General features: G+C 46.2%; 1 protein-coding gene across 2 annotated transcripts in view; it reads left to right on the top strand.

The window, feature by feature from the left end:
- TNR (tenascin R) overlaps positions 1-21329 on the top strand; it is a 72621-nt gene that overhangs the window by 12011 nt on the left and 39281 nt on the right. For both annotated transcript variants that reach the window (XM_040984220.1, XM_040984221.1), the window contains 4 exons: positions 509-624; positions 5682-5832; positions 10408-10677; positions 14056-14241. In XM_040984220.1, coding sequence (XP_040840154.1) covers positions 509-624; positions 5682-5832; positions 10408-10677; positions 14056-14241 — 723 coding nt within the window. The remainder of the gene's footprint in view (positions 1-508; positions 625-5681; positions 5833-10407; positions 10678-14055; positions 14242-21329) is intronic.

The raw sequence follows: 21329 nt of genomic DNA, 5'->3' as shown, positions 1-21329 counted from the left end.
TCAGAAGATCAAGGAAAGCATCCTGGTCTTCATCCTGAGGTTGGCTTGCTCTACATTTTAACTACTTTTCTCTGTGCCTCCATTTTCTTATGTGTGAATTGGGAACAATGACATCGGTCTATCCGCCTCCCAGGAATCTTGTTAAGATTTCAAGGACAGTGTTAAAATGCTCTGAAAAAGGCATTCTGTCCAATGTTGGCATTTGTTACTTATAGCGATGAAAGAGAAGTATGACTTTCATGCTTTAACATCAACCTACTACGTAAACAGAAAAGTTACTGGTCTTTAGATCGTGTCCGCAGCATTTATTCATGTGTTCCACCAACATTGCTCATCAGGAACACCATGGAGTGGGCCGATCCCAGACCTATGCCTGTTTGTATTCATAGTGAAGTTGGGATTGCCCCATGAGCAGTTACCACGCTCATTGAGTGGAGGAAAGTCACAAGACAAAGCTGTGCCTGCCAGGGACAGCAATGACATTGTCACCCACATTGCTGTGTTCCAGATCTCTCCACTCCTCAAGGGCTACAATTCAAGACCATCACAGAGACCACCGTGGAGGTGCAGTGGGAGCCCTTCTCCTTCTCTTTCGATGGGTGGGAGATCAGCTTCATTCCAAAGGTAACACCTGCCAGACTGCGACGCAGCCTTATGTGGCCTCCCTTACCTTCCTGTGGGAAACTGGACAGCAAGTCACACACTCCCACTTACCAATCTTCAAGCCCCAGAAATACCAAGGACATTCTGTAGATATCTGGGTCATAAAATGTATCTTTACCAGAGGCATGAGGTCTAATGAGAGTGATGCCAGCCTCAGAACCCTGGCGCTAGACAATGGGAGGCAGGGAAAGCCATTGCTTTTGTTCTGATAGCTCTAGCGTTGTGGAGAGCCATGATTTCAGTAAGGATGAAAAAGTCAGAGACTTTCTCTAGAACAACAGAAAAACCAACTGATAAAATACAGTAACAGTTACCAGAGCCTTGGAAGTGAAGTGGGAAGGGAGGAACAGTTGAGTAACAAACATGAAGTTATTATCTAGGTGGGAGTAAGAGGTTCTGGTTCTACTGCATGGTAACTGGACTGTAAATGTTATTATGCTGTATATTTGTATATTTAAAAGAAAACTGAAAGATCAGATTTTGAATGTTTTCACCATAAAAATATTAAAGGTTGAGGACATATAGGTGGGAACACACGTGTATATAGTGCTGTGTGTGTGTATATATATGCACACTTATTGAACATGACACAATGTGTACGTGTATCAAAATCCCACATATTATCCCTTTAAATGTATATATATATATATATATACTCTTCTAAAGCCTGCTATTTTTAACTATTAAATAGACCAAGAATCAGTGGCATAGTTGCTATGCTTTATTCTGTACAAGGCACATGGCTGCAATCACTGAAGGGTCTTGACTTTATTGAAATATTCAAAATAAATTTATAATCTATTAATTAAACAACATTTTCATTGAACAAATTACATTGCGAGTACAGAAGTCTTAAAATTCCCTTCTTTTTCAAGTTTTTTAAAATTTTGTTTTATTTTTAATATTGTTTATGTAGTTGAGAGGATTGTACACACAGGTGGATCTCTAGTTACAGGAGGGTTGAGGCATAGAGAAAAATGAGTGGGACAAATGTCTCCTTCTCTCCTGTGTCCACACAGGAGGTCAAACTACATCAGCACCCGGGTTTGGGGGACAATCATTTGATGACACCTTGGAGAACCCAATGTGTGAAAGAATGTTCCAAGGGTGTTATTTGAATGGTTTTAATAGTTCTGAGATGTCACTAGCTTCATTGCATCAGGGTTGAGAAACTCTTTCCAAAGTCTGTTGGCTGACCAAATCCACCTTAGTGCATCCACAGGCCTGGGATCATGCTGCAAAGCTTGGCCAGGAAAATGTTCCAACCTGTTCTGCCTTCCACCCTCTGACAAGACATCATCATTTACAGACCTGGAGGAGCCTGCTGTCATGTCCCCTGTGCATCAGGGCATGCTGTCTACTGCACAGGCATCAGCAACTGGAGAGGCCCAGTCCTGATACATGCATTCCAAAGTTGGACCACACATATTGTGATTTCCCCTCTGCCCCAGGTTGGAGTCCAGCCATCTAGTTGGGGAATCCCCCAAGAAACCTCAACTGGGATGACCTCAGGCTTGACTCGGGTGTGCCAGCCAGTGCAGGGTCATGTACAGTCTGTCATCTGCACCAGCCAATGCAAATACCGGTGGATGCAGCTGCCTGGTCAGTTTTACCATAGCCCCATCTCTCATGAACTGATGCATACTGCAGCACAGCCCAGCCAGCCTGCCACAGACACAGTCTTCACACACACACCAACAGGTGCCACGGCCTAGTTAGGACAACCCCCAAAACCACCCACAAGACCCTCCCCCAGCCATGGTCTCTGTGTGTGCCAGCATGTGTTGCAACTTAGCCCAGTTCATCCCATACCCCATCTGGCTTTCGTGCACCCATGGGTGCTGCATCTTAGCTCAGCCTGACCTACACCCAGACCTGATACATGTGCATGTCTATGGGGACATCTGCCTTGAGCAGCCTGGCCAACCCACAGACCTGGTTCTCATGCACACCAGTGGGAGTGAATCCCAGAAGGAAAGTGCCCACAGTTTTCCCTTCTAGACCCGTCCCAAATCCCAGATCTTATGTCTGCCAGGGTGGGTACTGTAGTCCAGCCTGACATGACTCACCCTCAGTATTGATACTTGCCAGCAGGTGCTGTGGGCTAGCCAAGCTGGCTTGTACCCATTCTGGTGATCATGAGTGCCAGCAGATACAGCCTAGCCCATTCTGGGCCATCCCAATACCAACACATTCCCAATCCCAGCTCTCATTCTCACCAGTGGAAACAGCATCCCAGCAAGGGCATCCCTAAAGCTTCTCTACCAGACCCACTTTCATCCTGGGTCTTGTTCTTGCCAGAGGTCACTGTGGGCAAGTCTGAGATGGCCCGCCCCCAATCTCAGCACTCTCCAGTAGATGCCAAAGCCTGGCTCAGACCAACTTAGCCCATCCTATTCCTAGTCTCAGCTCTCACCAATGGGTACAGCAGCCTACTCCTACCTGAACAATCCCGAACCCTCAAGTGAGCTGGGTGTTGCAGTCATCCTGGCCTGTACTCCTTCCTAGCTCCCACTGATACCAGTGTATGCTATGAATTGTCCCATCCCAGACCACCCCCAGACCCAGCTCATACATATGAAAATGGTTGCTGCAGTCTAGCCTTGTCTGGCTTTCCCCAACCCCTCTTTCATACTCACCAGTGGCAGCTGCAGCCAAGCATGGGGGGTCCCCCAAGTTCCCCTGCCATGCCCATTCGATCCCAGTGCTGTGACCTGCCCCCAATCCTGGCACTCACTGGCAGGTTATAGCCTAGCCCAACTGACTTGCACCCATTCTAGCTTCTGTCAGTGTGTGTTACAGCCTAGCTAAACTGGTCCAAAAACAGACTGCTCTCATGTGAACTGCCAAGTGCTGCAGCCTAACCTGGCCTGTCCATACCCATTCTAGCTCTCACAAATGCCTGCAGCTGCTAGAGCCTAGCCCAGTCTGGTCTGTCCCCAGACCCAGCCCATATACAGCACCTGTTGGCACTCCTATGGGCTGCGTTTAGGGACAGACCGGATTGGCTAGGTGAGCTGTGACCCAGATATGCCCTTTGGTTTCTTCCACTCTAAACCACTCTGTCTGAGCTCCCTTGGCTACCTGCAAGTGCAGTGGTCTGATCCATGGAAGTCTCCATAAGTCATTCTTCTCCTGTCAAACATGCCCTCAGCTGCTCCCACTCTAATATGTAACCCAAATCCCCTTCCACACAGAATCTACAGGCCCCTACCCTACCTGGGGGCTGCAGGGGCATTTCCAAGCCTGGCATCTCCCACCTCCCTCCCCCATTTCTTTAAAAAAAAAAAACAGGCACAGAATAGGCAGTTATCTGACACACTAGTACAATTAACATAAATTTGGCATTAACCCAGCCCAAAGTGCCCACCAGCTGTTGGCTGCTTTTCTCCTGGCAGCCAATAGGTACAAGGTGCAAGGCAACCTAGGCAGTTACTATAGCTGGGGTTAAGACTGCTTTCTACTCTTTAACACCATATTTTATTTTATTATTCCTAAGACTAGCTTTCTTAAATTTTCAGCAGCATCTGCTCAATTCTAGGTTTCTACACTTTGTTGACCATCCTAGTGTTCTCCCTAATGGTAACATTCATGAGAGGAAAAGTTTCCATCATACTCTTCCTCTGTCTTCCTTCATCAGATTTAATGATAAGAGACACACTTTTTGGCTAACTAGAATGTGACTTCACCATCCTTTATATGAAAATTCCTAAGACCTGGACTGTTGTGGTTACAAAAGGTCTTCAGGTTCACAAAGTGTAATCTCTCACTTTAGTTTAGCTTTTGAGACTGAGACACAGCATTTATAGCTGACTGGTGACAGATTTCAGACAAATACATGTGTCTCTTCGGATGCTGTTCCAGGGCTCTGTCCGCTAAAGCTGAACCCCATACTCTCTTCTGGGGCGAGAGTTAAATACATCTAAGTAGACTTTCTATATAAGCATTTTATTATATCCTAATCTAAGTTAAATGGCCAATACAAGGCGGCATGATACTGAGGTTATCACAGAGCAGAAAGAATCCTGTCACCTTCCTGCTCAAATGGAAAGAAATATTCAGGTTCTGATATTTTGCATCCAATATGTACAACACTAAAGAAGAGCTAGGCAGCCTGGCCAGGGTGTGCCAAGTTAAAGACACGGTTACATGGCACAATTGTGATTGGCAGACTGAAGCCACTGGATGGCGGGCCAAAGCCATCTGTAACACTGATTTGTAAGAGTGTAGCTATAAATTAATATAGGGCCTTCTGTATGACATAAATAGAGACCGAGGAATTGAGAAGGGAATTGTCTCTGTTCTGTTTCCAAAGACAAAATAACGTATGATTGAGAGATAGAAACAGACAGGCAGATGGATAGACAGAAAGAAAAATGGTTAGATAATAAATCCTCAACTCAACATCCACTTGCTCTTCTCATTCCTTATTCCACTGATTATCTTCTTCCACGCTCCTTTATGTTACTCTTTGTTCCATGCTTTTCTTCATGGTTGTGTCACTGAATGTTAACTCTTATTAATGAAAAGGAAGCAAAACATTGACAGATTTACACCCAAGTAACATCATAAAGAATGCTAGGTATGACAAAACAACTCTGGCTCAAAAATAAAGCAAAATGAAACAACTACCAGGACCACCTTGGTCTGGAATACGCCAAGTAGCCAAGGGCACACTCATCACAATAAATGCCTCCCAAGTGGTGACTGCTAACCCTACCCATCAAGCATGTGATCCCTGGCAAGAGCCAATCTGTACCATCTCAAGACCGAGTTCCATTGGCTAACAATAAACACAGTAGAAGCCAAAGAAATGTTCTTGAAACCAGGGTCTCCTCACAGAATGGTGCCAGCCAGGAATTGTTCCCAGTTCTAGACCCCAGCTGTTAGCATGGAGGCAATGGATGGAGCCCCCCGTTTTTAACCCCCAGTTTACAATCAGTGTCCTTTCACTTTCATCGGCTTTCTCTCGCAGTAATGGTTTTCTCTGGCTTTCTCTGCCTGTTCCCACTTTGCAGAACAATGAAGGAGGAGTAATTGCTCAGCTCCCCAGTGATGTCACCTCCTTTAATCAGACAGGATTAAAACCTGGGGAGGAATACATTGTCAATGTGGTGGCTTTGAAAGAGCAAGTTCGGAGCCCCCCGACTTCGGCCAGCGTCTCCACTGGTGAGTGCCTCCAGCCTTCTCCTGATTCTTTCCCTTAGGTCACTCAGAAAAGGAACCACAGAATCACCCAAGTCATGGAGAAGCTGAAGAGGTACTAGACTCCTCTCAGAGCTGAGATGATGTGGGTACCTGGAGACAAAACTGCTTAGATGCTTAACTGGCTGTAGTCTTTATTGCACATTCTGGCAAACCCAGAAGTCTAGGAGAGAGTTCTATGGGATAAAAGACTTTGTTAATATTTCCTGTATGTTTTCTCCAATGTTGTTTATTAAAAGTCCTCACTTCTCAAAGCTCCGATACCATAGCGTTTAGAATCAGCCAAAGAAACTGGTGCATATTCCTTGTAAATTTAGGAGAAAGTCAGCTAAATATTCTCAACTTCAATTCGCTTTATTGTGATGAGCAATAAAAAAATCTCATGCATTTCAGTGTATGACTTCATTAGCTGAAGCACATAGAGTGATTAACACTGTACCAGAGGGTGCTTAGCACTTGGCATATGCACGCATGTGCCAAAAATCATACTTGGACATAAAGGCAGAACTGACAAATTATTCAATTCAGTGGGTATGGGCTTGGTCACTGTTCACAGTGAGGGTTTCTGCTGACTATTATTTTTATTATTTTATTAGTTCATATCAATCAAGATATTACATTGTCAGAACTCATTCTTAGCTAGGTCTTCTTTTTGCCTTATTTCCTTAGCAAATGAAGGATATTCAGCTCCCATGCTATAAATGAGCAACTGTGATGTCTCTGTGTGTGTTCTCACCAAGAATAGAACCTGGTGTTATTTTGGGGTTCTTATCTTCTTGGTGGAAGAGCTGAGACACAAATAATTTGCCATTATTATAAAAATTGAGATAAGTAAACATTGGTGAAGATTTGTTTTTTCAAGAACAGATATTAACACTCTAGAAAGCCTGTCTTATGTCCAGGAGAAAAGGTTTAACTGGTCAGGAAAGGGACTGACAACCCTCTGTCATGAGAACAGATTTATGGATTTATTCTTCATTGCTTAGATCCAAGCTAAACATCATCAGGTACTGAGGCTTTAAGCTCAGTCTGAAAAACATTGATTGAAGACTCCTGTGGCTTCCATGAGTGCACTGGACTCCATGATGGGGACTGGGCAATCTGTCCTCTCAGTAGCCCTTCTCCTGTACCTCCAGCCCAAAGCAGCCGACTTTGACCTATGTCACAATGTAGACTATATTATTTTTTTAAAAAGATTTATTTATTTTTATTGGGAAGGCAGATATACAGATAGGAGGAGAGATAGAGAGCAAGATTTTCCATCTGATGATTCACTCCCCAAGTGACTGCAACGGCTGGTGCTGCGCCGATCCAAAGCCAGGAGCCAGGAACTTCCTCCAGGTCTCCCACACAGGTACAGGGTCCCAAGGCTTCAGGCCATCCTTGACGGCTTTCCTAGGCCACAAGCAGGAAACTGGATGGGAAGTGGAGCTGCCGGGATTAGAACCAGCGCCCATATGGGATCCCGGGGCGTTCAAGGCAAGGACTTTAGCCACTAAGCCACCGTGCCGGGCCCAGATTATATTCTTTCAAAAGAAGTTTCACTCAAGAAAAGGCTTTAATATCACTGCTTTCCCCCATGGATCCTATAGGGAAAGCCTCAAGGTTGCTGCAGGATGCTCCGGCCACAGAAGCTGAAGTTTATCCACAGCTCAGTGTGCAGCTTTCTGCTGGAACCTGTAGAATTGGCAGTGATTGCTGGTGCAGGATACACCTGGGTCTCCAGGCCAGCCTGTGAGGAGAAAGGAGATCCTAGCCTTCGTCCTAGACAAACTTTCATAGGATTTCTTTGGTCTGCAAATTCTTTAAGATTAAAAGCGAAAGTTAGAAATCTGGAATTTTGTGCTAAAGCTAGCCAGGTGTTTCTGTTTCATCTATTACATGTATTCAGCTGTTTATTATATCTTTGGATGTTCCTATCTAATGTCTTAACATTTGCGATTTTAATTTATTTACTTTATGATACAGTTTCATAGACTCAAGGACTTCCAGATTTTTTTAACAGAGAAAAAAATGTCCCAGTTAATATTTTGGCTATTATGAGAATATTGAACACAAACAAAATTTAGTTTGATTTTATTTGTATTTGTTTAGATATTAGGACCTAAACTGAAGGTAAGCAGGTACTTTCTTAATTGGAAGGGGACATTCCTTCCAGGGACCAACCAAAGGGCGGACTCTAAGGCTGGCTCCCAGCCCGGTCTGCTGTTGTTTTCTTCTGCTGAAGGCTGACCTACACAGTCCCCTCCTGTGAAGCCCCAGTCCTATGGGGCACTCCAACTGGCCTCTTCTAGTCAGGCCATTTTGCGAATGCAAATTACAAGACCTCCTGCAGCTAGAGCCCTCTGTGCTACATAATCACATTCTAATACGGTCCATCCATTATGATTAGGATTGTTCAGATCTAGAGAGACGAAGGACAAAAGCTTTATGTGGTCATCTGAGTTTCTCTGATGCCTTTATTTTTTCTTTAAGAAGCTCGGGTTCACTGAATGCTTCCCCTTATTTTCATAGGATGAGGTACATCCCACACCCTTCAGTGACTCAACGTTCATTCCCTACTGTGCTTCAGGCATTGGACTTATATGGAGGCTAGCAGGCTGTTCCCTCCATCTCATTAGTGAAATAAAAGGGGCCCATGTTAAAACCACCAAGTAGGGCAAGCTAAAGAGAAACTAGCAGATACATTCCGCCGAGTCACACTTCTACTGAAGCAATGTAAAGCAAGGTTTGTATTCCCTTACAAACCAGGTGGCATCAAAATGGTCTGACAGTTTTCACATTGGCTAACTCTAGACCCAAGACCTTTAGCTGCTTAACCGAGACAGGACTGGGCTAGACCCATGAGGGTCGGGGAAAGGCCCAGCCTGCACACGTTGAGAGGCTCCCAGTCATCCTGAGGTAGTCCTAAGGGAGAGACTCCATTCTGGAGACAGTCGGAATTGGCTGGTGAACGATGGTTAAAAACGAGTCTTAAATCTGTCTGGTAACAAGAAGAAACATGTATTTAAACCAACTGCAGGAAACAAAAAAAAAAAAAAAAAGAGGAAACTTGTTAGAAGAACATCAAGTGGCTCGTGGAATCCCAGATCAGGAGACGCGTGTGAACCTCAGAACCCTCGGGGCCAACTGTGTGTTTCAGAACCGCCTCGTGGACGTTCACTGCTGCTCTCTCCATGTTTCTGCTCCCTTCCTTTGTCTCACTCACCCTCCTTTGCTCTCTCCCTCTCTCTCGGTCAGATTTGTCCCATTTCTGCGTGAATTGTCCAACACAGGCTGAGTAGAGAACCAGAATCTCTAGTTCTGGTTCCGAATCTTCACAAAATATTATCATTATTATTAACATCAACCTGCTCAGTCAGAAGGCTACAGTTACAAAATAAGTGATAACATGGAAGCTGGCTTCATCTTTCCCTGGGTATTGCATAATCCTAAAGGAGGGTCTGCTTGTGCTGTTGACAGTCATCGAGCTCTCTTCTCACACACCAATTTCTCATTTTATTTGGCTTCTACATTCCTTTACTTCTCCACTTCCCCTCCGATTTAGTGTGGGCAGGACTCCAAGTGGGAACTGCAGGTGTGGTTGGTGGATCTTACAGGAAGTGTACTAGCTCATCCAGGCTTCCCTTCAACGCACACATGCTGGAGAAGCTAGGTTAGGCACTATCTTCAACAGCAGCATACTCCTGGCTCAAGAATTTGCAAGAACAGGTGGGGGACACATGGCCTACAAAATGCTGTTCAAAAAATAGGGTTATGTTTAATTTATTTAACTTATTTGAGAGAGAGAGAGAGATGGACAGAGAGCGTGAAAGTGAGCAAGAGAGAGAGGGAACATATGCTGGTTCACTTTCCGTATGTTCACAACAGTTGGAGCTAGCCCAAGCTGAAGCAAGAAAATAGAAAGTCAATCCAGGGTTCCCAAATGGATGACAGGAACCCAACTACTTGAATCCTCATCATTGCCTCCTAGCATGTACATGAGGAGGAAACTGGAATCATGACAGAAGCCAGACTTATGCACAACCTCTGGAATATCCACTGCACCAAATGGCCACTGCAGCTCAGCAGCGGGTCTCCCCAGCAGCGATACAAGTATCTGGGGTTTTCATAAGCTTGCTATAGCTGGGCTGACTGGGCTATACTCATCATCCCCCATGTGGCAACCAAGTTGGAAGTCTGAGATGCTTACACAAGGTCATTTCTTAACTGTCTCCCCGGGATTCAGACAAAGTGAAACCTGAGAAACGGACACACCTACAAGTTCAGTCCTTAGACCTCTGTCCCTTGATCTCTCGAGCCAGGAAATACCATTCTCCTGTCCAGACTGGAGAATGCCAGTACCTGAAAGTCTGGTGAAAGGAGTTGTTGCCAAACTGTGTATCCTCAGCAAAGATACATCACTTTACTGCATCTCTTTGTCCCCTCTGGATTTATTCTCTCTCTGACTCATCTGACTGAACAAGAGAGGAATGATAGCAAAGGCTTATTTGTCAGCAAAATTTCTCATTTTATTTCTATTTGATCCTTCTTATCCAGTTATTGACGGACCCACACAGATTTTGGTTCGAGATGTCTCTGACACTGTGGCCTTCGTGGAGTGGACCCCGCCTCGAGCCAGAGTTGACTTCATTCTCTTGAAATACGGCTTGGTTGGTGGGGAAGGTGGGAAGACCACCTTCCGGCTACAGCCTCCCCTGAGCCAATATTCCGTGCAGGCCCTGCGTCCTGGCTCCCGGTATGAGGTGTCAGTGAGTGCAGTCCGAGGGACCAACGAAAGTGATTCCACGACCACCCAGTTTACAACAGGTAAGCCTGGCGTAGGAGGGAAGCAGGATGTGGGAGAGATGGCCCGAACAGCTGATGGTGTCATTGTGACAAGAGGAATATGCAGAAGGAGATAAAGTACTTGAGTATCTGTATTCTCACTGTAAGAAGAAAATCAGAGAAGTCTCAGGGCCTCTCACTAATGTCACAACAGAGCAGAAGGGACAGCCTAGGAACCCAGAGGAAGGAAGGAGAACCAGGTTCCCACCTACTGCTCTGTGATGCACCTGGGACCTAACACAAGAACCTTCCCCAATGATGGGGTCTCAGCTTGTCATTGTAAATGATAAATATATCTTGAAAACACATAAACTTCCATATGCTAGTTCAAACAGAAATTTTGTGAGAACCGAGGCAAGGCATTCCTTCCTCAGACATCTTATTGCCATTTGCCAGAAAATGCTGTGATGACTCTACGCATCTATAATTGTACTACCATGAGGACACACAAAGCCCAACGTGTGTAACCAGAGGCAGATCTTCCAAGAGAGGTCTTGTGTCTTACCTGCTATCTGTAAGCACTAACCAGAAAGTTAGGATGAAGTCTGAGCCCATAGGTACTCACAAAAATGCCTCCTGTCTTTTTACTCTAACTGCCTCCCCACTTGTCAAGACCGAAGGACTTCACCAACAGTCCAGAAAGGCTGGGCTTCAGGATGGCTTGCCCCCTGACTCTGTCCATGTCCATCAGTCTGGCAAACTACTGGGCAAGCAGAACAGCCACCATCCCAAGCACAGGCTTCCCGGAGTGCTTCCTGGAGCAAGGAGGCCCAAGTGTAGACTCAGGATTTAACCTCTATTGAGTCTTGGCTTCTGTGCCTTGGGAAGGTCACATGTCAAAAAATGTACCCGCCAAAGGAAGTATGTAATGTCTGTAAAACCTAAGAAGCAGCATTTTTGATGAATAAAATAGAAAAAGAATCACAAGTTCAAACATCCTAACTTGAGTAAGACAGGGGACCCAAAATACCCCTTTGATTGAAGCTTGCAGCTTTATGATAGGGTCAGGAGTATTTGAAAAACTCAGGGGCCACCGTGGACCTGGGAAAATCTTTCCAAGTAGTGGAAGTTGGGGAAGTACTCAGGTTAGGATTTAAGAGCATGAAAAATAAGCACAGGTCTAATCCTTGCCTGTCGGTAAGAGGGGAGCCGAAGGCAGTGCCCAGTCATTTTACTAAACGGACCACTATGCCAGATAATTTAAGGCGGAACTACCTCCACTCAAAAGAAACCCATAGAGGAAAAAGCTTCCACATTTAAAAGGAATAACCACCAATGTTGACTAACTGGAGGAGGCACAGTTAGATTCTTTAACATTTATTTACTTACTGAAAGAGGGAGAGCACAAGAGACAGCGAAAGATCTGCTATCCGCTATCCGCTGGACACAACAGATGGAGCCAGGCCAGGCAAAGCCAGGAGCCTACCAATCCATCAGGGCCTACAAAATGGGTGGCAGGACCCCAAGCCCTTGGACTATTTTCTGCTGCTTTCCAAGGTGCATTACCAGGGAGCTGGATCAGAAGCAGAGAAGTTGGGACGTGAACCAGCACTGATGGCATATATCAATGTCATAGGCATAATGCCAACCCAAGGACTTGATTCTGAAAGCGAAAATTTCTAATTTTTCCCTCCAGCCCATACACTACACACTCTAATCATCCCAACAGGCTAATATGGTATGCTTCTGGGCATATCTAAAAATTTCTAGGGACTGAGTGTTGTTCTTGAAAAAGGAAATTAGAAATAATCATTCAGCATAGCGGTTAAGATGCTGATGCCTGTATTCCACATCAGAGTGCCAGGGTTCAATTCCCAGCTCTGGATCCTGACTCCAGCTTCTACCTAGTGGAGATCCTAGGAGCAGGCTGATGATTCAGTTGACTGGGTGTCTGCCACTCACATGGGAGACCTGGATTGAGCCCCTGTCTCTGAACTTCAGCCACTGGCTTGTGGAATCTCTCTTTCTCATTCTCAAATTAATTTTTTAAAGGTAACTAAATCCTGCCCATTTCTCTTATCTTTTACAGATGCATATTTTGAACTGAGTTACAGAGGGGAGGGTGGGAGGAAAAGAGAGAGATCGTCCATCTGATGGTTCGCTCCACCAGATAATCATGATAGTTGGGGTTGGGCCAGGTCCTGGCTGCAGGGACACAAGCACTTGAACTACCTCCATTTGATTTCCAGGGCTGTTAGCAGGGAGCTGGGTGGGAAGTGGAGCAGGCAGGACACAGACTGGTACTCAATGGGATCCCTGCATCACAGGCAATGACTTTACTCAATGATGGCCCCTCTCTTCCTTTCTTCTCTTATCATTTAACTAAAAACAGTCAAAGAAGAGCTTGAAGAAGGAGGTCCAACAATGCCCCTCTTTGGTTAACTCAAGGTCTGCCTTTCCCCACCTATACCCACCCACTCACCACCACTTCCTCAGAGTGTTGGTATCGCTCATGGGCCATGAGCTCTGCATTTTTTCTTCATTTCAAGATAGTTTGTGCTTAAAAAGTAGTTTCTTTGTGCTCTACTCTGATAAGGAGTCTGAAGAGGCAAAAAAGGAAGAAAGAGCTCTCCAGCAGTGAGATGAAAAGCAAATGCTTGATGTATAGGTCGGGAAGATGGAAGCAGGATTGGCTGGTGGCCCAGGAAAATTCTAATCAAGACGATTACATTCTGTCACCAGGAACTCCTCCTGAGTTTCAGTTTGCTGCTGTGTGATTCTCTGTTTCCGGTTGCCTGGCGGCTGGGCAGCTGTTAGAAGGCTGTCTTCTGAAAGCAGGTTCAGCCTGCACCTCCAGCCTGCTCTCCTCTGCTGCGGCAGGGGCTGGGGGAAGATGCGCTAGGGAGAGGCAAACAGCTTTGCAGGCAGACTCTCCAATGCCTGGGGTTGGCAGGTGCCAGCTGAATGATGAAAAGGTACCTAGACCCTCGCGGTAGGGCCCTCAGTCATTTCAGAACTGCGCTTAAATTCAAATTAACCAAAGTGCTTTTCCAGGTGATGGCTTCTACACTAGGAGCGCGTTAATTGCGTAGGCAATTAAAACAGAGATTTGCTTTCTGCATGGTGAGTGGGGTATCTGCCTGGGTCTTAAAGTGCCTCTGAAAATGGAAAGAGCCCTGATGGAAACACAGCAAAGCCGGGGATTGACCCAGAGGTGAATCTGCAAACCCTCCCTACCTGTAGCACTCCCTACCTGTGCTGCACACAGACCTTGGTGTTAACCAGAAGCCACACAGTCTTCTGGAATATTGGACAGAAAGTCAGAAGGCACAGAACCTCCCGCAAAGCTTTCCAAAGTTCAAAATTGCACCACATGTGCACATTGTCATGTGTAATGATGGACTGTCTGTCTGCTTTTAGAGATTGATGCCCCTAAGAACTTGCGGGTTGGTGCCCGTACAGCAACCAGCCTTGACCTGGAGTGGGACAACAGTGAGGCTGAGGTTCAGGAGTACAAGGTTGTGTACAGCACTCTGGCCGGTGAACAATACCATGAGATGACGATCCCCAGGAGCATTGGTCCAACCACCAGGGCTACTCTCACAGGTGAGTAATGCCCATGTCATGGGGGTGTATTGATTTTTGAGTCTACATCCTCACGGCTCTGTCTGTAACCCATCCAACACAGCACCAAATCCTATTGATCAAATCTCTTAAATAACCACCAAATATGCCTGTTCCTCTCCATGGCACAGTCACATCTGATCTAAGCTACTGACATCTTTTCCCCTTAACACTGGAATCACTTCCCCCTTTCTTTCTTATCCCTTCTAATCCACCTGTCACCCATCAATGATCTTTCCAAGGGACAATTCTGGCTGTGCCATTATCTTGTGTGTATATTCTAAGGACCTCCCCATGCTCTTAGAATAAACCCAGATCATTGGCATGGCCCATCAGGCATGCCTGCTTCCTCCCCCATCCTCTGCAACACCCCCTTGCACCCACTCCCTGGCATCTCTGTATTCCAAGTCTGTTGCATCTCTCTCTGTATTCCAAGTCTGTTTGTGTGATGAACTCCTCAAACACATGGTCCTCCTGCCACAGCATCTGTCACATGCTGCTCTCTCTGCCTGAGAGCTTCCCCACCTCCCTCTTTGCCCAGTTATTACCAGCTTCCATTTCCCAGTGAGCCTGTTTGTTCCCAGGCAATACTGGCTGTTCATCACCACTCACCTTGCAATATCCTTGGATCATCACTTTACATACACTGGCATGATATGACTGTCTGTTTCCAACACTGATCTAAAGTTTTCAGAAAGTTGAGCCACATTACTTTTGGCTCATCATTGAATCCCCAAGCACTAGGTCCTAGACTGGTATTCTTGGATGGATGAATGAATGAATGAATGAAAAATTTACTCTGCCTTGGACATTGACCACAAGAGACCAATGACGAGGTGAGAGCTTGATATATATACTACCTCTTAAAGAATCTGTATTTCTTCTTGAGGGTAATGGAGTCACCGAAGCATGTTAAACATGGTGCTGTAATAGCCAGGTGTGTACAGACCAGGCCAGGACAGACACAGAGGAGGCTGTTACTAGACTCAAGGTGGAGGAGGAGGTGGTGGTGCTCCAGGTCACCATGGTGCTAGGCTGAGTAGCAGGTGCCACCCCTTGGGGCTATGGGACTAGCCATTGTGCTCTTGGCGTCTTCAGCACATCTATGTCAAGATACCTTCCTGCTGGACCTCCGACAGGGAGAACGACAAGAAACATGAGGCATGGGTTTTAGATACAAAGGCGAAGCAGAGCAAAACAATGGGGGATTAGGGCTGCCAGCGTGCCTGCAGACAGAAGGTTTATTAAACTTATGTCTTGGCTTCCTGCAAAAGTATTTGCTATCTAAGTAGACAAGGGTTACACAGCAAAGAGAACATGGAACAAACAACAATGATGTAATCAAAGCTTCTTTCCTCCCAAGCTGAGATCCCGGATCATCTTGCCAAACAAGACCAGTTAAAGTAAATATTTTTTAAATGTGTTTCCCAGAGCATGCACTTCTCAAAATATAGCAAGGAGATGGGAAAATGTGCTGAGTAAGCAGGTTAACAGGGGTGAATTAGACGTGGGAAGGACAGACCAGCTGGCAGAATGCTAGAGACATTCACAAAAATTAGGCTAAACAAGCAAACTGAAATGCTACAGAAGAGAACTGATTCTAAGCATAGCTCGTCCCTGCCTAGAGCTGCAGGCTTATTTGGCACTAAGCAGTTTTACGGAAAATGATGGCTAGTTGCTCAGGTGAAGGCTGTGCCATAAAGTCATGAGAGACATAGAGAACTCCAGTCACGTTCAAGCTATGATTTCCCACTACCAGGGGAAAACAAGAAAAGTCTGCCTTCATTCTTCAATCATCATCCTCGTTACAGGCACCTTCACGTAGTGGTAGTTTATTCAGTACTCTGACCACATCAGGTAGCATCGTTAGCATCTCCACTTACAGATGAGGAAACTGAGCTTGAACCTGCGGGGGGGGGGGGTTGGAAACTTGCTCCCCAACTTCACAAGAGAGTATGATTCAAAACCAGTTGTCCTGAGTCTCACCCTGAAGATTTCCCTCTGATGGCTACATTTCCTGGAGAAGTAACGTGTAAGAGGTGGAGGTAGATGGTCACACAGCTGCTTTGGATGCCTACACTCCACATGGGAGAACCTGGCTCAAGTGCCAGCTCTTCTGCTTTAAATCCAGCATGCCCGCCCCAACCCCCCCCAACCCCCACTCATGTATACCATAGGGCACAGCAGATGATAGCTCAGATCCTGGGTTCCCTTCACCCATGTGGGGGACCTGATGGAGTCCTAGACTCCCAGCTTCCACTTGTCCCAAACCAGTGAATGAAAGACCACTCTCTGTCTTTCTGTCTCCCTGCCTTTCAAACAAAGTGAGAATGAACAAATAAATATCTCCCTAAAATGCAAGCGACAGTTCAAGTGCATCTGCCAGAGATCCATAAGATGCAGGAAAGTTATAGAATAGAGTTGGCTAAGATAGGTTGATGTGTTTGTGCTGGAGTTGGGCTTGTGGGGAAAAAAAAAAAAAATATATATATATATATATATATATATATATCACATAATTATCCCAGGGAGCTCACTGCTGGAGAGATTTATAAAGGCAAATAGCTTTACGTGATTTAAGAAGGGATTATAGGCACGTAAGGGAATCAAGTACGTTTGTATTTGCTGAGACACATGTTACAAGCATTGTTCACTCTCTTGCCGCAACATCCATGTGCAGAAAAGACCAGGAAAGAGAAGGGAATAAAAGGAGAGATGTTAGATCCCAGCTGACTTCCTCTCTCCCTGCCCGCCTGGATGATACAGAGTCAAGTCTTTCCAGCCGCTTGGCCTGTGTAGAGACCTGGAAGCATCCAGTTGTGTTTGAAAGCTCTGCTCTGTGTGAGATGTGAGGAATCCAGACTTTGTACTCTGCCTTCAAGCTTGCCACTCACTGTGTTTTGGGACCAATCAACTTTTGGACCTCTCCAAGTCTCTGCTTCTTCACCTGTAAAGGGCGGAATGACACCACCATCCTCACAGTGTTTTCATGAGGAGGAGTTAGAAGAGGTGGTATGAGTCCAAGATAGTGCCTTTAGCGCAGTGAACCAACTACTGTAGACAGTGAAGAATCAAGCTGCTGAGGAAGCTGTGAGCCGAGAGATGAGTTAGAATGGGGCACAGAAAATAGAGCTGCCACTCTGCTTTTCTTGGAACAATAACATACATAGAAAACTGCTTGGGGAGGGAAGGAGAACGATGAGGAAGGAAGGAGATTCTCAGTCCCCACTGGCATTTGGTCAAGGCACCAGCCTCCCTGACAGACACTGACTGAAACTGCAAGAGGTCCTCTGGCTGCCACTTCTGAGTGACCCCTCTACTCAGTCACCAGAATGGCCTATAGCTGCCATGCTTTCCCAGGATGGGAGCAGCCTGCCTTCATGGACAGAGCCCACAACTGATGATCTCCAAGAGCAGAAACCAAGGCCAAAGGATCTGGCCTTTCTGGCCAGGTGTGCACCATGCTGTCACCAGCCCCAGTGCCCTTCTGCCCCCGCCATCCACTCCATGGCGCTCCCACCTGAAAGCCTTTTCAGTCAGTGCTCTCTCCCTGCACCAGGGCTACCTCTCCGTCCAGTCAACAAGTTGCAAAGAACCAAAGCCACGCTGTAGGGATCCCAAGGGTGTCCTAGAGACGCTACGCTGTGAAGGTAAACAGAATGGCAGGGGAACAAAGACTCCCAGATAGCCACACATGACACACACACAGCTTGTGTGTACACACTGGCATGTGATGTGATTTGCCACATTCCACACCCCCAAGAGGCGAGGGGTACGGGACAGGTGCAGCACCAAACCCCACATTTTCTCCCCAGTACTCAGATGGGGTCCTATGCTGAGAACACAGGCAGGTGATACCCTTGCTCACAGGAGGGTCCTCCTGGGAGAAGCCTGAGACTCCAGGAGGTGCCCATCTAGCAGGTGAATGCTGCCCAAGGCACTAGCCATCCACTTCACCCCGTCTGCACTCCCTGCTTGCCAGTGTGGAAACCCCAACCCAGTGCCAGACCTCTGATGCCCTGCTGCCTCTTCAGAGAAGAAGGGGCCTGGGCACCTGGCCTGAGGGCGGAGCCGAGCCACGTTCAGCTTCATTGGGCAGAGGCACAGTGACCCCAAGTGGTCATGTGGGGAAGGCACCCTCTAAACAGGGATCATCAGAAAGGTAGGGTGTAGGTTACAAACGGAAGTATCTCCTCATCACAGAGCCAGGAACTAAAGGTGTCATAATCTGGGGAAAAGGGGCCGCAGAGAAAAGCCAGCTGGGAAGTCTCCAGCTTCTACAATGGCTTCTTCAACTTCAAGCTCTGGTTCGTGGTAAAGACCCAGGCACTGCATCCCTACAGGGCAGGAGGGAGTGGCTGTTTCCCAGACAACCAGAAAGTGCCCCTTGGGGCTGCCTATTTAACTCTGGGTGTTTGTGCTGGGCTGTCCTTGCCTTAGGATTGATGTGGCATTTACTTGCTCACACCCACATCCAAAGGAGCAGGGAGATGGCCTCCCAAACCTGATTCATTCAGGGAACACTGAAGGAGCAGCCGGTGTCATCGTGGATGAAGGTGGCGTCTCTAATGGAAAGCTCCATGCCTATCTGGTGTGAGTGCAGGGCCTCGCAGAAGATCCTCTGTTTCCAAATACAATGCTGCTCATGAAACCCCAGACCTCCAAACTCCCTTGCAGCACAATTTCCCTGTGAGGAAAAACCTACATTTTTTTTTTCCTATATTACATTCAGGCTCTCAAGAGTTAGGTGCCAGCTCTCTGTTGCATGCCCTGTTCTCACACCTAGGATGTCCTGCCCTCAGACACTTGTCAATACAGAAGGCCTCTCCTGAGCATCGTCCCACATTCTGCAGCCATGCTGGTTCTGTCTCCTGTGATTTTTTGCTCTGTTGCATACTGAAAAACATTCAGTTCTTTGACTTAAACCCTTGTGAGGAGGTCAACATGAAAACCAACAATTGCTATTATAACTGAAAGATTGACTGTGGGTCCCAGTGAGACAGGATCCTCAATTTTTTCTTCTATGGAAAGGCAGTTATCCAGTGCAGTGGCACCAACAAAACCATCAACCTCAGTGTGGTGGGCCTGAGAGTAACAGGCTCTGGGAAAGGAGCTCAGAGATCTAGGGAGGAAAAGAGGTCATATTTCCACATGGCTACCTGAACTCCACACTTCTGTAGGCCTCAGTACCTACAGTTTCCATTAAAAGACACAGGAATCACTGTTTCTCTAGTCTTCATTCTTGCATTTCTTTTTCTCTAAGCATCAGTAAGCCTGAAGAACAGGTCTCCTAAAAGGAGAAAACAAGTCTTTCTGCCTGTCACCATGGTTCTTGGAGTGCAGCAGAGAATTTGCCAGTCTCCACTGCTTTGAAGCCCTAATGAACCTATGGCTGTTGACCATGCCCCACTCTGACCACTGAAGAAGTCAATATTTCCTTCCTTCCATTTTCCCAATCAACTTTGCAGGTTCAATTTAAGTCCCTTCCCCAGGAAGCCATCCCCAGTTCTTGCAGCCCACATTGATATTGTATCCCTCTGAAATGGCCTTTAGGCTGCGGTCCATAGGGTAGTTTTGTTTTCTCCAATTCTAGTTAGCTTACTCCACTCCCCTTACTAACCTGTAAGACTTAGGGACTGAGACCATGCTGTGCTATGTCAGACAAAACAAGGGCTTTAAGCAAATGTTCTCTTTGAGACCTTGGTGAAAGGGTGGGTGCTTCTGAGCCTAGCTGCTGATGAGCGATGCCTGCCCCCAGGGGCTATGGGGGGAATTCATTGAGTTCACACAGCTGAGTCTCTAAGAAGTTATGGTTATATCGCTTCTCAGCCTTTTGGCTAAGATCAAGTGTAGAAGTTATGGTTATAACTGCACTTGCTGCCATCAAACGCTCAAAACTTTCATTTTTTCTTCTTCATTTTTATTCTAGATTATCGTAAGTATTTCAAGATTTGGTATATTATGGATGGCTCGATAAATAATGAATTTACTATTTCAGTACTGATCCTTTTCACCCCCCCACAGGGCAAGGCTGGTATCCATGCAGCTCCCCCTGGCATCCTTACCATAGCACCCTGTGCCTGGCACAATGGGGATCCTCAATAGTATTTGATGAGTAGGTAAACTGTGTGCTTTAGCAGGTCAGAGAGGAATGAATGGGAGGTCAAGGAGCTGAGAAAAGCATCAACCTCCAAGTTGAACAAAGGAGATTTTATAAGGGCTGGAAAGTGATGGTTTCCTATGCGACAGATTTTCTGGACTTTTGTCAAGCAAGGGGACTGAGCCACTGATAGGCTACCTGTTGCAGGAGTAGGATGGAAAGATAAAGGGTGCATTGATGGAGAGCAGTGGGAGCTTTAAAAAGTGAGAAATTTCTGGGCGTGCTGCTAGTGCTGGATGTGACTCCAATGCACATTTTTTTTTCCAGCAGAAATGTATTTTACCTGCTGGCAAAGAGCAACAACTCACTTGTAACACAGGAAGAAAGCTGCTGAAAATCAAAGGAAAGCAGCAGGCACCAACCAGTCCGTGAGCCCCATTTCCCCAGCCCCTAGACAGAGAGCCTGAGAAGAGAGTGCTTTAAATGCTACGCTGCTGTTCTCTGGGAAAAGAGGAGTCTGTTGTAAATTATTGAACGTTTCATTTAAGCTTCATAAATAAGAAACTCAGATGGAAACCTTACATGTTAGATCTATTTGGCAACATATAATTTCTGTCTTCCTTCCACAATCTGCCACTCTTCATCTATGCTGGAGAATTTCTACTTCATTATAAACAATTGAAGGTCTCAATCAGTTGCCTGAGAAAAGTAGTTTATGTCCCAAAGGTAATCTAATTTCTCCAACCAAGGATGTACTTGCAAGTCACACCATGTGTTGACGAAGATGGATGTGTGTTTTGAATGCATCCGAGAGCTGTGCAAGCACTCACTCAGTCTCAAGACAGGTACTCGGCCCAGCCAGTCTGCTCTTCACTGGCTCCTGGACTCCTGCAATGCCAGGCTTTCATCAGAGCCAGCAGTCTAGCCTTAACAAAAAAGCAACAACAGAGGTACCTCAGATCAACCGGTA

This window comes from Ochotona curzoniae, unplaced genomic scaffold (assembly GCF_017591425.1).
Source record: "Ochotona curzoniae isolate NIBS_2020 unplaced genomic scaffold, NIBS_Ocur_1.0 contig_4105, whole genome shotgun sequence".
Lineage (NCBI taxonomy): Eukaryota > Metazoa > Chordata > Mammalia > Lagomorpha > Ochotonidae > Ochotona > Ochotona curzoniae.
Note: the sequence above shows the minus strand (reverse complement) of the source record. Positions and strands in the feature narration are given on the sequence as shown.